This window comes from Aspergillus niger, assembly GCF_000002855.4.
Source record: "Aspergillus niger supercontig An14".
Lineage (NCBI taxonomy): Eukaryota > Fungi > Ascomycota > Eurotiomycetes > Eurotiales > Aspergillaceae > Aspergillus > Aspergillus niger.
Genome location: NT_166529.1, coordinates 730,729 through 747,709, shown reverse-complemented (window position 1 = coordinate 747,709; position 16,981 = coordinate 730,729). Strand labels below are relative to the sequence as shown.

General features: G+C 52.0%; 4 protein-coding genes across 4 annotated transcripts; 2 read left to right on the top strand and 2 right to left on the bottom strand.

The window, feature by feature from the left end:
* Positions 1 to 244: 244 nt before the first annotated feature.
* On the top strand, positions 245 to 4,792 carry An14g03000 (uncharacterized protein; the record flags this gene model as incomplete). The annotated part of the gene is made up of 8 exons (XM_059744157.1): positions 245 to 332; positions 406 to 434; positions 525 to 548; positions 608 to 860; positions 967 to 1,114; positions 1,163 to 1,292; positions 1,350 to 2,242; positions 2,299 to 4,792. The coding sequence occupies 8 exons, from the start codon at positions 245 to 247 to the stop codon at positions 4,790 to 4,792; spliced, it is 4,059 nt and encodes a 1,352-aa protein (XP_059604638.1).
* Positions 4,793 to 5,095: 303 nt separating this feature from the next.
* Positions 5,096 to 6,564, bottom strand: An14g02990 (uncharacterized protein; the record flags this gene model as incomplete). The annotated part of the gene is made up of 3 exons (XM_059744156.1): positions 5,096 to 6,128; positions 6,245 to 6,480; positions 6,541 to 6,564. 3 exons carry the CDS (start codon positions 6,562 to 6,564, stop codon positions 5,096 to 5,098), a joined length of 1,293 nt encoding a protein of 430 aa, XP_059604637.1.
* A 2,584-nt stretch (positions 6,565 to 9,148) lies between these two features.
* On the top strand, positions 9,149 to 11,790 carry An14g02980 (uncharacterized protein; the record flags this gene model as incomplete). Its single annotated transcript, XM_001400886.3, has 4 exons — positions 9,149 to 9,510; positions 9,734 to 9,956; positions 10,047 to 10,373; positions 10,501 to 11,790. The coding sequence occupies 4 exons, from the start codon at positions 9,149 to 9,151 to the stop codon at positions 11,788 to 11,790; spliced, it is 2,202 nt and encodes a 733-aa protein (XP_001400923.3).
* An 826-nt stretch (positions 11,791 to 12,616) lies between these two features.
* An14g02970 (uncharacterized protein) lies at positions 12,617 to 16,501 on the bottom strand (the record flags this gene model as incomplete). The annotated part of the gene is made up of 3 exons (XM_059744155.1): positions 12,617 to 12,943; positions 12,995 to 13,750; positions 13,808 to 16,501. 3 exons carry the CDS (start codon positions 16,499 to 16,501, stop codon positions 12,617 to 12,619), a joined length of 3,777 nt encoding a protein of 1,258 aa, XP_059604636.1.
* Between the last annotated feature and the right edge of the window lie 480 nt (positions 16,502 to 16,981).

Below are 16,981 nucleotides of genomic sequence, written 5' to 3'. Positions count from 1 at the left end.
GTCCAGCCAAACCAACCAAGTTTGTCCAGTTTGTTTACCCCACTCCTAGTCTCTCCCCTCCACTTTGGCGCCTCCTGGGACCGAATGTTAGTTGAAGATAAAGTTAGTTGTTTTGATATTCCCAGCGTCTCTTTCTTCTCGCTCTCTCTTTACCCTCCTGCTGGGGTTCCTTTCTCCAGCATCTGTCTCTATTCGTTGTTCTTGCTCAGTTTTGTTTGTCCAGTGATACCCCAATGACAGCAAGATGACAGTTGCTGCGACTGTACTTCCCGCCGGCGAAGATGCGCCCGCATACCGCCCGCGCAGCTACCAGGTGGAGATGTTTGAGGCGAGTTTGAAGGAAAATATCATTGTCACGGTAATGAAATCTTACTATTTATGAAGGTTCAAGCTAATTTTCAGCAGATGGGAACTGGCAGTGGGAAAACTCACATGTATGTGTTATTTGCTGTTGATGCTTCTCCGCAGTGGAACTCTAATTGAGTTGACGGTTTCACTGCAGAGCTCTGCTGCGAATCATAAAGGAACTGGAGAGTAATCCGCACAAGGTGAGAAGGGCAATGAAACTATATCGGTGTATAAGTCACTAGCTTATGCATTACTCCAGTTGATCTGGTTCTTAACGCCCACTGTCGCTCTATGTCTGCAACAATTCAAGTTCCTCTCCGACAATATTCCCGCCGTCAGGGCTCGGACACTCACGAGTCTAGATAAGGTCGAGCTCTGGACAGAGCAGCCGGTCTGGGATGCTATCCTGAAGGAGATGCAGGTGGTGGTGTCCACGCATGCGGTTCTTGCCGATGCGATGAGCCATGGGTTCGTCAAGATCACCCAGCTGGGTCTGATGATTTTCGATGAAGGTATAGTAACGCGATGTCTAAATCCGGAGATTATGATGTAGGGGTTGTGTGGGTATACATGTGTCTGTGAGATGATAATTGCTTATGTGGTGTGTTTTATTGGCAGCCCATCATTGCATGCGACGCCACCCTGCGAATAAGATCATGCAGGACTTCTATCACCCTGCTCTGGAAAGGCATGGTGCAGAAGCTGTGCCTAAGATTCTGGGCCTCACGGCTAGTCCGGTGGTGAGATCGAATCGACAGGAGCTACTGTGAGTGTAGTATCATCGGCTGCCGGTGTTCTGGGCTGACCAGATCAGGAAGATTGAGTCCAATCTTGATGCGGTGTGCAAGACACCACGAACACATCGATCAGAGCTTATGACACATACTCATCGACCACATTTACAGCAGATATTATTTACTCCGGTCCTGCTCGACGATCTGCAGGTCGGAAGCAAGACATTGAAAGCTCTTGTGAGCGCCTGGACGTCTCTAAGACTCGAGGATGATCCGTACATCAAAAAATTGAGAAAGAGCCCCCTTGACGGAAGAGCCTTGCAAAAAGTCCTCGAGTCTGGGAAAACTTATTGCAATGATCAGCTAAAAAGATTTGCGACTAGAAGCCTGCACATCTTCGAAGAGCTCGGTGAATGGGCTGCCGACTACTTCATACACGCTTCCATTGAGCAGCTCAAAGCAAGAGCCGGTAATTCGGCGGATACCATGGGCTGGACCGACGAGGAGAAGGCATATCTATTAGATATCGTCTCGAAACTACCCATCCCGAATATTGATCTCACCCACTCAGACCCAGATAGAATACCTATTTCGTCGAAGTTCCGCTCCCTGCTGGAATTCTTGGATACAAAGGGCGAGCCCAACTTCTCTGGCCTGATATTTGCTAAACAGAGGGCTACAGTGAGCGTCATGGAAAAGCTACTGTCCATTCATCCTGTGACGAAACATCGTTTTCGATGCGCTTCCTTCGTCGGCTGGTCCGGCGGTGGTAGCAAAGACGTTTTGGGTGAGCTCCTGGACGCCCGTATGCAGCGTGATACACTGAGCGAGTTCCGGACCGGTCAGAAAAACCTGATTATTGCGACGGATGTGCTGGAGGAAGGCATTGACATTAGCGCTTGCAGTGTGGTGGTGTGCTTTGATAAGCCGCCGAACTTGAAATCGTTCGTGCAGAGACGAGGGCGCGCGCGGCACAGGCAATCAACCTACGCTATAATGTTTGCTACAGATGATGAATCTTCTGCACTGAGCAAGTGGGAGGACCTGGAACAGGCAATGATAGAAGCGTACGAGGATGACGAAAGGCGACTGCGCGAGGCGTGGGCCCTGGAGGCCATCAACGAAGAAGTGGTGGAAAGGCTTGAGGTGCAATCGACCGGGTATGGCACCGCACAGCAACCGCTAAACGTAAATTGATGCTGATATATCTCTCCAGCGCTGTCTTGACGGCTGACACTGCCGTTGCACATCTCAACCATTTCTGCGCAGTCCTGCCGCGTCAACCGTATGCGAGTAATGAGCCCGAGTTCTCATACGAGAAGGACGATGCGGACCTATTGAGAGGCACTGTCACTCTACCGTCCTGCGTCCATCCCGGAGTCCGTCGTATTCAGGGCCAGCGATGGTGGCAGACCGAGCGAGCAGCCCGGAAAGAAGCAGCCTTTCAAGCCTATAAACGTCTCTACGAGTTTGGTCTTCTGAGCGATCATCTACTTCCGTTTAAGAGGAATTTAGAGCTCAAAGAGACCGATCTTACCAATTTACCAGCCCTTGTGGAAGTATCGGAGCAGTACGATCCTTGGGTCGACTGGGCTTGTTCCTGGTCATCTCCCGATGTCCACCAAACGCGAATTGCCATAAAGCACAACGGGGACTCACGCATGTGTATCAGGTTGACTAGTCCAACGAGCCTGCCTCCAGTTGAACCAATGACCTTATTCTGGGATAGCGAGACAATATATACGTTGGATTTCGACAAACCAAAGCGAATGAAAGAAATTGCCGCTGAAAGCATTGAAAATATGAGACTGGCAACCGCGCTATACCTCCAGGCTGCAAGCTCTAGGCAAATGAGGCCTGAACAAGATTTTGTGACTTTGTTTGGACCGGACCTTACTGACCTTGAGTTGGCAGAATGGCTCAACAAGCACGCAGGAGACGAGCCTGCGCTAGAGGTCTACTCTCGCAAGGACTTTCCTACGGTCATGGGCATTGTGCGGGACCGTTCACGCTACAATGAGCCCATGCTTTTCAAAAGGTGGGTTGTGTCTGGACAAGATGACACGCCCATAGTCGAACTTGAATGCGACGCCGTCCCCAAGCGACGGAACCTGTTGCATCGGCAAACATTAGCTGCTAAGCAGCCTGATAGTGAAACACCTGCCATCTCCTCGAAGATACGGCTTATTCTTGCGGAAAATTGCACCATAGACAAACTCCCCTACGCCGAAACCATCTTCGGCCGCTTCATATCGGTTATACTGGATAGACTAGAAGCTACATTGGTTGCAACTAGACTATGTGAAACGATTCTACGCGATCTAGAATTTTCCAGCATTCGTCATATTATCACAGCCATCACCGCGCCAAGTGCGCAATCACTTACCAACTATCAGCGATACGAGTTCTTCGGAGACTCGGTCCTCAAATTCACCGTCTCATGCCAGCTTTTCTTCCAGCACCCCAACTGGCACGAGGGCTACCTTTCAGAAGGGCGAGACGAGATCGTCCAGAACTCCCGTCTAGCACGAGCCGCTCTCGACGCCGGCCTCGACGCCTTCATCATGAACAAGATGTTCACTCCTCGCAAATGGAGTGCCCCCCTCATCTCCGAAAAGATCAGCCTCACCCCCAAGCAGCGAACAATGTCCACCAAAGTGCTAGCCGACGTAGTCGAAGCCCTAATCGGAGCATCCTACATTGACGGAGGCTTCGCCGCAGCACACGCATGCATTCATCGCTTCCTCCCCGAAGTCAACCTCGAGAACATCGACCGCACCACAGCCCCGATGCCCAAAGACGGCGTCACGAACCACACCCTCAACGACGACCACCTAATGGCCCACATCGGCTACACCTTCACCAACAAATCCCTCCTCGTCGAATCCCTCACCCACCCATCCTGCCAATTCGACACAACCACCCAATCCTACCAACGCCTCGAATTCCTCGGCGACGCCGTCCTCGACATGGCCATCATGTCGACCCTTCTCTCCCACCCACGCGAGATCCCCCAAGGCCTAATGACCAAGATAAAACACGCCGTAGTAAACGCAAACCTCCTCGCCTTCTTCTGCATGGAATTCGCCCTCACCGAAAAACGCACCAACGTGCAAGTCACCCCCACCGGAACCGTAACCCTCAACCCCTCCACAGAACACATCGAACTCTGGCGTTTCATGCGATACCAAGGCGCCCATCTACAAACAGCCCGCGACCTCGCTCTATCCCGCCACAGCTCCCTCCGCGGATCCATCATCCACGGCCTTAAACACTCCCCATCCTACCCCTGGAAATCCCTTTCCCAGCTCAACGCCGATAAATTCTTCTCCGATATCATTGAAAGTATCCTCGGCGCTATCTTCATCGATTCGCATGGGAATCTGGCGGAATGTGAGAAATTCCTTGAACGGCTCGGTCTTTTGAGGTACTTGAGACGGATTCTTAAGGATGAGGTGGATGTTATGCATCCACGGAATATCGCGCAGCAGATGGCGAAGGGGGAGATTCGGTTTGAGGTCCTCCGCGTGCCGAATGAAGGTGGTGGTGGCGGGGAGGATGATGGAGCGACGTATCGGTGTACGGTGAAGATGGCGGGCGTGGACGGCGTGGCTGTTGTTGTAGAGGGATGTTTGACTAGTGAGGAGGCGGAGATTACGGCTGCGGAAAGGGCCGTGGAGATTTTGGTGGGGAGGGGATGTAGTTTGTGATTATTTGAATTGAACTGAAGTGAGTGACTGGGTTTTGGAGTTGGGGTTTGAGGGATGGTGTTTGGTTGTAGTTAAGCGATCTAAATGCATATTTTGGATATGAGAATCGACACTACTGGAAATTTCATACTTACTAACGGATATAACACTTGCAGATGGTTAAGCTTTGATCACCTGATATAGTGTGCCAGCGTTTACAGCCTCTATTTCTGAATAGTGGTCTGGATAACATGATCTGGTATTGATAACGATGCCACACGAAGAACCTAACTACATTGCAAAATAGCCTGTATCAGCATATCGTTATCCCTTCCTTTTCCCACCCTTAGCTCGAGACCGCGTCACCCTTTTACTGGGTTGTGGCTCAGGTTCTTCCTCTTCCTCATTCTCACTCTCTGCTACCTGCTCTACCTGTTCCTCTGATGTCTCGGCTCCCTCACTCTGCGACTCGAGCTGATCATCCTCGCTACCAGTAGCAGCCACCATGACGCCGTCATCCGTTACATCTCCTCCCACGGACGAGCGAGTCTCTGTACCATCAACACTGCCACTAGAGATATTGGACGACTGCTGCTGCTGCTCCTTGCGGATACCCGCCAGGACCTTCTTCGCTTCGCTTTCCTCACCGTTCCATGCGCCACAGTTCCCGCAACGCCAACGGCCTAGTTCTTCGAGCGTCTTGATACCTGGGGGCGCCTGACCATTCACCAGTCGACAGGTGGAGCAGATCAACGCGAGCCGGTTCTTAGGCTGGGTTTCATCCTCGCCTAGCAATACGTCCAGCAGGCGGTCGTACCAGTGAGACTGTTCCACATACTGCGTAGACGTGCTGGAGAATGCGTTCGGAGCGAATCCGGGTTCTTCGAGGCCCACGTTCATGCTTGGTGCACTCTGCTGCTGCTGTTGTAGTTGTTGCTGACCTGGGAACACGTGCGGAGACTGTTGGTGGTGCTGGAATGCGACCGGCGGGGTGGAAGGTGGTTGAGGAGAGGAGGGGAATTGTTGCGGTGCTGGTCGTCGAATATTCGCTGTCGGGGGCGGGGGGATACCCGTGCGCTGGACATGCTGCTGCTGCTGCTGGGATGGCTGTTTGCGCTTCGCTCCCTCGGACTTGTTGCGCTTTGCGTCGCCAGATTTGACCGAGTTCGAGCGCGCGGGCTTCGGCGACTCCCCACCATACTTCTCCAGCAGCTGTTGGGTGGAATTCCAGCGCGTGGCGGTCTTTAGATCCTCGATGGTTTTCTCACGCTGCTTATGGAGATCGTCGAGGTAGGCTTGGGTTTTGGTGATGCGATAGTCATAGTAGCGGGTGGAGATGGTGCGGATGAGGTAGATCCTGTATGGGAATGGTGGTTAGGAGTAGTGATGCAGGTGTGACGCTCCGCAATAGGGGTGGAGTGGGGGGTGGCAGGTCGCAGTGAGGGAGTAGATCAGGGGGAATTGTGGACGTACAGGATTGGACCACCGATAATCGCGCCGTATTCTGTGATTCCCCAATTCTGCCACCCGAGGACTAGAGCAATGATGATAGAATAGAGGAGGTAGGCGAAGGTAGTGTAGAGGGTCCAGAGGGCCTTGAAGCGACGGGCATGTTGACGGTGGAGGTCGAGACGGGTGGTGGCTCGAGTGATCTTGGTGGAGAGTGCGGCGAGGGCTTTTTCAAAGGATGCTGGAGAGGTATCCTCGGCCTGAGAATGAGGTTTAATTGTGAGTTGGTGGATTGGAGACTGGCGGTGATGGGGACTTACCCTGAAGGGCCACAGGGACACCATGACGGGCTATCTGCCTAGGGAGTGTGTTTGGTAGTAACCTAATCGAATAATACAGGTCGCACTAGGAGAAGGACATGGTAGCTGGAAAAATAGGAAGCTGAAAGAGAGACCAGGGTGGAATGGAGAGAAGAGAAAGAGAGGGAAGGAAAGGAAAAGAGAGGCGGAGAGGAAGCCGTGAAGAGGGAAGAGCGAGTAAGTGGATGCAGGCAGAAAGTGAGAGCGACTGACGGACTCCATCGACGTCAACGTCAGCAGCTCTCGCACAGACCAACTGGTTCATACTCGCTCCATCTTCGCTCTCTCTTCCACTCTCTTTCTTCTACTCTCCGTCGCTTCCACTCACCGCTATTACTAGACCCCGCTGGTTCTACTTCGCTACGGTGTTCCTTTCTCTTCAGGACATGTTACTACCACACAAATTCGGCGGTGATCCCGTTCAATCCCCGAACCGGGCTCCAACACGATGATCTCTCCATCGCCGTTCTGATAGTCTCCGCATCCAACGCTGGACGACACCTCATTCATATAAATCCAAGGCCAACCGGGGTGGATCTGATCAAATTAGGTGTTTAAGTGTGCGCGCAATAACTTCCATACCTGCCCAGGGACCTCACAGCTCCCGTCCGGTCATCCAGTCACGCTGGCCACGTGACTCGCAGGGTCTCATTGCTTGTTTCAGAACTCAGCTCCATTCTACACTTGAGTAGGGAGTTGCCAAAACTTCTTGCGGACACGTTAATTAACCCGTTCGGAGTCAGACTGATGTCGGATATCTACAAAAAGTATTCGGTCTCGTGACGGACACACGGCCTAGTACTTCCGCGAACCTTCCTTTTTGCAAGTCTTATAGTTTTGCCTTCAAGACTATCATGAAGCTAGTCACTCTGGTACGGGAATATCCCCGGTTCTGTTCCGCAACATAGCGTGTGGATGTTCACCCTCGGTGCATCTAAGCAAGGGTCTTCGGAGGTCTCCCTACCTGCAATATCATCATCGAGCTCGCCACTCTCTGGCCAGAAGACCCCAGATACCTACTAGTGCATTACCGACAATCTGGTAGGTATTGGACCAGGCCTCGCGTAATTCAAGACCCATCACCACTACTCGTCGACGTCTCAGACCCAGTTCTCGTGAAGCGTCATGGCAGCCCTGTAGCTTCTAGCAACTCCTGGTAATGTACACAATCATGATCATCCCACCGTTGAAGCCGCAGTCATCTAGTCACGCAAGGAAGGCTATGTCGGATACGGCTTTCTGTATAGACACATCTTCTAGCCCGGAAGCCCGGATATGACACTGCCCCAGGTGGCTCGCACGCTGCCGCAAGGCTGCTGCCATTGAATCCCCACGGCCTTCCTCTTTCTGGGTCGTTTTCTTGGCTATGTACCAACCTGCCAAGCCTTCAATGCCCGTAAGCGCGCCCAAATCGTCCGACAGACCAGCCTAAGATTCTGGTCGCAGATTCTCCCACAACCATAAGCCTCATCGTTCCGGGCCCATGGCGAAAGTAATTGTTCAGATGTTGTCGCAGTGAACTTGGATATGGTAGAGAACATCAGATCTTGCAAGGTTCCTTGCCTTCTGGCGTTCGTTCATCTTTCAACATCCGGGTAACACCGATGCCTCCGAACCATCCGAACTGGAGATCCAAGATGACGCATGTTTAGGATCGGCGTCGATCCCCGTCGCATGAATTGCTGGGGTGTCCGGGGAAGTTGAGCGATGTCGCAGGGATGTTACATCGGGGAAAGTATATCATCCTTCCCGTCGTCTTTATTTGGCATCCGCCTTACGGCACCAGCTCGTATTCCTAGACTCCGCCTTCCCAATCGTTCGACTTCCCTGGGCTGGCAAATCATTCAATCCGCCATTGCCAGTGAAGATCATAAGCATCATACATTATGAGCATTATACTGACCGCAAGACAACATGCCACTGTGTAGGGACCATCACCGGCATCGAATGCGGCCTGCAATGCCTGTTGACATGGGCTTCTCGTATTCACGCAACAACACGAGCTCTCCGCCGCGCTGTTTCTACGATTGGAGAGTCAAGGATCTCCAGGCTCGCCATCGCATCGACTCGATGCTGAAGGTTTGAGACCTGCATCTCACCCTCACGTGCCCACCATGCGATGTCATAAATATCCGTCCCGATTTGGTAATCCACCATTCGGATGCCTCTTATTCGACTCTCGGCGGCGCCGGGAAGGACTTTTATCGAAACCCTGTCTCATGACGTCGGCTTGAATTAGTCTACACTCGGCTGTATGCGACAGATCGTGAATCCAGTCGACGTCAACCAAAGTCATGGAACGCCTGAAGCCGTGGCAGGGTGTCTACGACCCGGCAGGATGTAAGACAGATACGAAGTGCCAGAGACCCCATGACAGCCTCGACAAGATATTCATGCCCTTCAGTACAAGGAGCGAAAGGCAAAGGTATAAAGCAGGCCTTCTCCCTCGACATTTCAAGGACCATTCCAGCAACACAGCAGCATTCCATTCCTACTTGTCTCCGGACCATCACCATCAATCAACCATCTACTACTACCTTCTTCTAAACAAACACCACCATCCCTCAAGATGAAGTCGATCAGTGCCGTCCTCATTGCCCTTCTGGCTGCCTCTGTCTCTGCGGGCCCCGTCGTTACCACCGTGACCATTGCCCTGGCCAACGACCAAACTGGTGCCCAGGGAAGTGCCGCCATCCCCGCCGACGGCAGCGAACAGAGCATCTCCGCACTGTACGGAGGTACCGGAGTCGGTTCCGGTGGAGTCATCAAGGCCTCGTCGGCGCAATTGACCAACTTCCAGGCGAACACCAACTGCGTGATCACGAAATACGGATCGGTTCTGGCCACCCTGAACTCCCGGAACACCTATGTGGACTTGGATGGAAACCCGAGTGCTGCGCAGCCGGTGGATCTGAGTGCTGCCAGCGTCAAGTGCACTGTCTAGGCGCTATTTCTAGTGGCATATCACCTTGGATTCTGATGTGAGGGGATAGATGTCTGGGTCATATTGGTCGGAGGGGTCAAAGACGATGGAGATTTATGAGAGGGCTAATGCCAGGAATTTCGGGTTACTCATGTCGATATACATACATACATACAATGAAGTGAATATCCTGCGTTCCATGATAAGTAGGGCCTGTAGCTGTTCCAGTAGATGCCATCACAATGCAGTAGAAGTCACCCTAATTGCCTTGCCAAGGAGACAGTCAATAGCAGAGTATATTGAAGTTGTTCTTCAAGAAATGACAGCAGGCCCACAAGAAACCTTATCTGGCGGCCCAAGTCATCCGAGGGCCATGACTTTCCTGTCCGTCTCCGGATCCGAGTCCCCGGACATCTCCTCCGTTGCTCAACCGAGGGTGACTCTGTTCAAATTTGTCTGTGCGCATCCCCAGACTCATGGAACTGCCTCCACAATACATCTAATAGCTCTATAGAGGAGTATCATGGTTTCTCGGGGACTATAGCATCAAGGTACTAGTATGCCGCCGACAGTCAGCACAAAACAAGCATCAGTTCACTCCGTGATGCACAAGCAACTACTAGTTCGGCTTACATCTCCTGACCAAAATATTCCACCTTGCGACCAACTGATCAACAAGTGGATGAACTGCTCTCAGCTGTCCCCCACTTTTGTTGCTGCAAACCAACACGACGATCTCCCGTGGGCCTCGAGAATCCTTGCTTTGTTTGTAGCTCTGCAGCTCCGCAGCGGCGGCTCCAGACCCTTGCAGGTGCCGCTCTCAACCAAGGATCCGACGATGAACATATCAGAACTTTATCTGAGGTTGAGGGTTAGTTCTATGCAGCCCCGGAGATGTTTTCTCCTCCATCCACATCTGGTTCGGATATAGGACTTTCAACTTCATCTGTTGAACTACACACATTCAAGTCGAGTCTTTGTTATACTCAAACCCATAGCATAGACCTCACATCAAACCCATACCTTATATACTTCCTATCACATCTCTCCATGGAACCCTACCCCTTATCCTTGAACCACGCAATGACCAAACAACCGCCATGAACACCACCACCACCACCACAGCTATAGCATCCTACTACACCCTCCCCCGCGCAGACAGCTACACCGCGATATCCCTCATCTCCATCTCCACCTTCACCTGTCTCCTCCTCTACTACCTCATCTTCGACCTCTCCTTCTTCACAACAACATCCACATCCACATCCACGAAACCCCGCCCTCTAACAGTCCCAACCACCACCCTCCTAACAACCACCACCACCACCCTCCTCTCCAGCACCTTCTGCATCCTCCTCCTCTTCCACCACACCCACACACCCACCCGCATCGCCTCAGCCATCCTCTTCGTCCTCACCACCACAGCAGCCAGCATCACCAACACCCTCCTCCTCTACTTCTCCCTCCCACTAATAACAATCCACCAACGCCCTCAAGCCCACTTCCAGCTCCGGATTCAACGAATCCTCCTCTCCACCATAATAGCAACCATCCTACTCTTCCAACTCCCCCACGTGATCGTCGCTCCCGCCGCAGCCACCCTCTACAAAGACGGCCACTGGACGCACGCAGTCACAATCCTCTCACGGATCTCCGTCACGGCGTACTGCACGCGAGAAATACTCCTCCTGGCTGTCTATACCTGGGGTGTGATCAAATACCTCCGACCTGTTATACACCACTTCCACTATGAATCAACCCACCAAGACAGACAACGAATCTGCTCCACCCTCCTCGTAGCAGGCTGCATCTCCCTCATCCTCAACATAGCCAACATCGTGGCCGTGTATACTGTTCACAACGCCGCGGCGATGGCTTTCTTCCCATTCGTGGTTAGTACCAAGGTCCTCGTTGAGGGTGTGGCGGTGGGGAGGCTCGTTGGGTTTGTTGGTGCGTCGCGACAGCCGAGGTGTGTGTATTCGATTCATGGGGGTGGTGGTGGTGGTGACTCGAGGAGGGGGAGTGCGCAGCCGCTTATTACTTCTACTTATTCTTCTGCGTCGACTATGTCTGGGGGTCTTGGGGCTGTGGAGACGAAGGATTGTGGTAGTGACCGGGATGAAAGTCCGGTGGGTGTCCAGGGGAGGGATAAAGAGTGGTATACTAGGAACAGGATTGGGTCTGTTGATACGATTGTGTCTGTGGCGGAGCCGCCGCTGGCTCATTCGGTGGGGCATTTGGTGCAGGAGATGCCGGATTTAGAGGGTGGTAGTGGTGTTTGGTGTTAGTCGGCGGATGTCGGTGGTATAGATAGGGATCAGTTTAATGACTTGGGAACTGCTTTGGCTGTTTTTTTTTGGGTATGATTGCGTGATGAATGATGTCATGTCAAGTACTAGCATCTTTGCTAGATATATTGTGATACTATTAAGGAGTTTTACATTGGATGTTTGCGGTAATTCTTCTTAAGCCCTCGTACATATTATAGTACTACTTACGTAGTAGTCATTCTAGTAAGAGTCATAATACGTGTGTTTGTGATTTGATATACAACAGTAATGAACAGGTCGAAGTCTGATCGACATCCAGCAAGAAAGTCGCTCAAAAGATACCAGGATAAACCCGAACCCTACCCAGTAGAACCAAAACAGAAAATCCTTGTAAGAAATAAATAGATAGTAAACCGAACCAATTGCTATATGGCTGTACGTGTGCTCATAGACCATTAGAGATAACATAAAATGCATAAAACCAGACCAACCAACCAGGCCATGATAGATGAAGGACGCAGATCCCATGAGTTCAAAACACAAAGATATGAGCCTAGACAAATCAACTAATGGGGTATACATGGACAAAGTAATGTAGAATTTTCACAAGACAAGGCTTCAATCAGGTCGAACACACGTAAAATGCCGATCATTCATTTTCTTTCGTCATGTCGCGGTCGTGACTTTTGTGTGCTTCTGTAAGCTAGGTGGAGATAATCATGCGCTCAAAATGCATGACAAGAAAGACACAACAGAATTTCTCTGGTGTGGAGATTCGTTATTTTGCGGATGAGAAGGGAGGGGAGCGATGGATGATGATAAGCGGAAGGCAGAAAAGCGTGTACTACTGCTTTTCTTCAGGAATAGGCGTGAACCAGCCGCCTTGTTCCCAGTCACAGCCAGGATGATACGTGGCAGAATTTCTTGTATCCCCCGTTTGGAGGCCTTCCAAAAGGACATTGAGCCGGTTGAAGTTGATGGGCTTCATGACCCACCCGTCGAAGCCTGCATCGACATATAAGGACATGTCCTTCTCTAGAAGAGAAGCAGAAACTGCAAATATAGGGATCCGATTGTTCAACTTTGCGACCGAAGAGAGCGCGGTCGAATCAGACGAAGTCTCAAATTCGCGGATCATCTTGGTCGAGTTGATACCATCCACGATCGGCATCTAGCCCACATTAGCGCGCCTATAATGATAAAAACTTGGCAGGGAACTCACCTGGATGTCCATCAAGACGACGTCAAATTGCGCAGAATCGGCCCGGTATGCAGCTGCGCATTCTTCGCCGTTTACTGTCAGTTGAACGGTGTGGCCTAGCTTTCCAAGCCTCTTCTGTACAATCTTGCCATTGATAGGGTCGTCTTCAGCCACAAGAACGCGGTACTTGCCAGGTGGGGCTTTGGCGTCTGATTCGGCAGGGGGAGCACTCGTTGGAGCGGGTCCTGCAGGGCCTGCACTAGTAATTGCTGGTTTGTCGGATATGGCGAGATTCTGCACGTTCTGCTGCAAGGCACGTGTGACATCATCCAACCTTTCAGGGGTTGAAGGCAGCGTGACGAGTTTTCGGCGATCTGAAGAGGGAAGCAGACCAGCAGCTTCGTCTTTCGTACGATCAATAGAATCCTCTGCTACCAGTTTGGCGTCCAGTTCATCTGCAGACGGGCTAATCGTGCCGCGATGGCTACCACTACGTCGCCATCCATCACTTGGTGCAGACGAGCTGCTGTCGACTAAAATAAACTCTTCCTTGGCCTCAAAAGGAGTGGCATCACCCTCCTGCGTGGACGGCTGTGGGGTTTCGGGTTGGTCGGAACCCGTATCGTCTGGAGTAGAAAACTGTAGCGAGATCTGGAAGCGGCTACCCTTGCCCTCCTCCGACCGCACCGTGAGCTGACCGTGGGTATTCCGTACGATGCGAGACACCAAAGCGAGCCCCAGTCCGAGGACACCTTTCCCGCGTTCAACCTCGGTATGCTGCGAGTCATTGTTCGGACCTCGGTCGAAAAAGTAGCTGTCGTCCTCCGAGGAGACCTGCTCCAGTTCCTGGAACATCGTCTCCAGCATAGCGTCAGACATTCCAGTCCCCGTATCAAGCACTGTCATGTGTATGGTTGCAAACCCAGGCTCCGGATTGCCAGGAGCCCGCCACATTTCGACAGTGACGCCACCCGTAGATGTATGCTGAATGGCATTCGAGATTAGATTTGAAATTGCTTGCCGAACGCGCCGTTCATCGCCCAAAACGGTCTTTGGGAGACCGGGATGGGCGTGAACAGTATACTCAATTCCTTTCCGGTGCGCCTCGCCGGAAAACATGGCGGTCGCTTCCTTGAAACACAAGGGCAGATCAAAGGGTTCATCTTTAATCAGATTGTGTCCCTTTTCGGTGTTGGTCAGGTCCAATAGGTCGTTGATGACATATATCAATGATTTGGAGGCGGAGTATGATTTAGTAAGATTGTCGCGAGTCTCCGTGTCCAAGGCACCTTCTAGAGCAATTTCCAGATAATTGACAATGGCATTCAGCGGAGTTCGGACTTCATGGGCCGAATTGGCCAGAAGCAGCTTCGTCAACTGCGAACCTTCCAGAGCAGCCTCTTGTTGTCTCCACACTTTAATGAACTTGCCATAGACCAGGCATAAGACGGCTGCAGTCTCTACTTCCGATTCGGACCATTCACGAGCCCGGTCCATCACTGTCTCAGTCCACACCTGGAAACTTGCGCGAGGCTCGAGGTGACCATTCTGCAGAAGTTTCGTATAAGGATTGCCACCCCATTTGATCTGCGTCAGCTCGCCCTTCCGGAAGAAGACTATAAAGTCCTTGCCATCGGCCGATAGAGGCACATATAACATGCCCGAGATCTCCTTGAAGCCCGGCGGATAACGCAGGTCTGGAAAATCCTTCTTCACGTGATGCGACGCAACGACGGAATTGAGCTGGCGGATCTTGAGAAACTCCAACAAAGCCAGCATCTCTTGTGACTCGGTTGACTTCCCGAGGATTTTAGTCTCCCCTCTAATTGACAATGCGCCATAGTCCGCATCAAAAAGCTTCAGCAAGTCATCCGATGAGGCAATTATATAACCCGAGGGGTTGGCATCCGTAGGAATAGTGTTGAGAAGCTTGCGAGCCTGAAGACGTGATGCGTAAGAGAGACGCTCAATGTTCCGTGAGAGTGTATCGCCGATCAACCGACACATTTTCCGAATTGGGAAAGGTACCCTCATGCCGGTGTCTCCATAGGAGTGACAGGAGATCAGACCCCAAAGATCATGCGTGTTGTTGATACTGATCGACATGGACGCACGGACCCCCATGTTCGCCAAGTACTTGATGTGGATAGGCGACATTGCACGCAAGTAGGCATGTGTCATGTCCAGAGGTGTCTTGAGATCCTCGATGCCTCGACACACCAACCGTGAGCTCATCTGGTCACGGTCGTAGAGTATGCGCACTTTGTTGAGACGATACAAGTCGCGGGCTTGCTTTGGGATATCCGTTGACGGGAAATGTAATCCCTTATACAAGTCCTTGGTCATTCTTGTGTCGACTAATTCTGCCACCACATCTCCGTTGGCCTCACTATCAAACTGATATATCATCACGCGGTGAAATCCAGTCAACTCTTTAACTATGCCAATCGTGATGTTGAGCAAGGCGTCCATATTTTGGGCATCACCAAGCTGATCCTGGATCTGACTAACAATACTGAACACCTCCATGGCGGCTGCTTCACCCCTCCTTCTGCGTGCATTCCGAAGCACTCGTAACGGCTGGCTAATGTTCACAGTGCTGCTTGCTAATTGATCTGGGGTTGGCTCAAAGCCCAGAGTCACTGTCGGGGATGTAGGTGTCGTGCGTCCAGCAACGTTGAGAGGATTGATGCGGTCGTCTTCCAATTCGAACTCACAAATGATCACATCCCGGTGAGCGGTATTAACATGAATGGCACACCAAAAGCGCCGAGGCCGCCCGAATCGGTCTTTGACAGCCAGAATGAAAACCTCCGGGCCATCACTAACGGGATCATATCCATCGTCTCGAATGAAGTCAATGTGATCGAGGAGGATGTCGGTCTGATCATCTTGCAGGAGGTCAGTGAAACTCTCCAGCGCAAAAAGGTTGCTTGGCGAGTGACCCAGAATAGCTTCTGAGTTCTCACTCGCTACATGGACCGCTAAAGAACCCTCGGGTGTCTCGCGCAAAACGAGCATGACGCCAAAGGTTTGCACGGCGCCCGGGATGTGGATTGGTTCGTCTTCACAGGCCCGAAAGGAATCAGGTGTATTGCCTGTGATGACAGCATGACCCGCCGCCGTAACCACGTGCTGGAATCGCGAAGTAACAAGGCTCGCATGGCCCTCTTCCGGTGCCACCTTCCTGTACGTGGAGCTTTCGTCCGGCGGAGCGTCTCGCTCGGCAGCGCTCGAGGCCGGTGAGAAGACGTTAGGAGATTGCTGCTGCGAGAGCCGATCGGTCGACTCGGGCGTATGAACAGGCGCATTAGGAGAAGGGTTGGTATGCGGCGAACTAGTGGGCTGCGAACTCAATTGGTCCCAGGTATCGGCGTCGATGATTGAATAAGAGCGAGCACCACTTCGCGGCGAACGGATTTCATTCGGTATACCTTGCTGATTGGGATCCGTAGCAGCGGGGTTGAAGGAAATGATTGACCGAATAGGATATACTCGGTCCGTGCCGCCTACAGTTGCACCATCCATGGAGGTATTGTGGCCTTGATCTGAAACCGGGGTTCCTTCGTGAGCTCCAGGAGTGCGAGGATCAAAATCCGTGCCCCGGCCCGCCGAGGAGGCGGGGGCATTGTGCGAATCCATTTTCGGACTAGGGGGGGAGAGGAACAGTGGTCCGGTAGGAAACTGTGTATTCTCCACCAGTGTCAAGGGGACATTGGTGTGAATCGTTTCAACTGGGTGACATGGGCGATGTGAAACGTATGATTCCCATCCGAATAAAAGGACGCTCTCCCAAGTGACTGTGAAGAGATATCAAGGTCGGTGGCTCTAGATAGCTTGCGGGGCTGAACTGCTCGATAGGGGGAACGGAACCGCAATGGGATACTCGACGCACAAGATGACGCGGGGTAGGACAAAGCGGAGGATATGGGGATGAGTCTGGAGTATACTGACGAGGGGTTAGCGGTGACTTGGCAGGCTGGATCAATGTAGTAGCTAGTAGTTGCC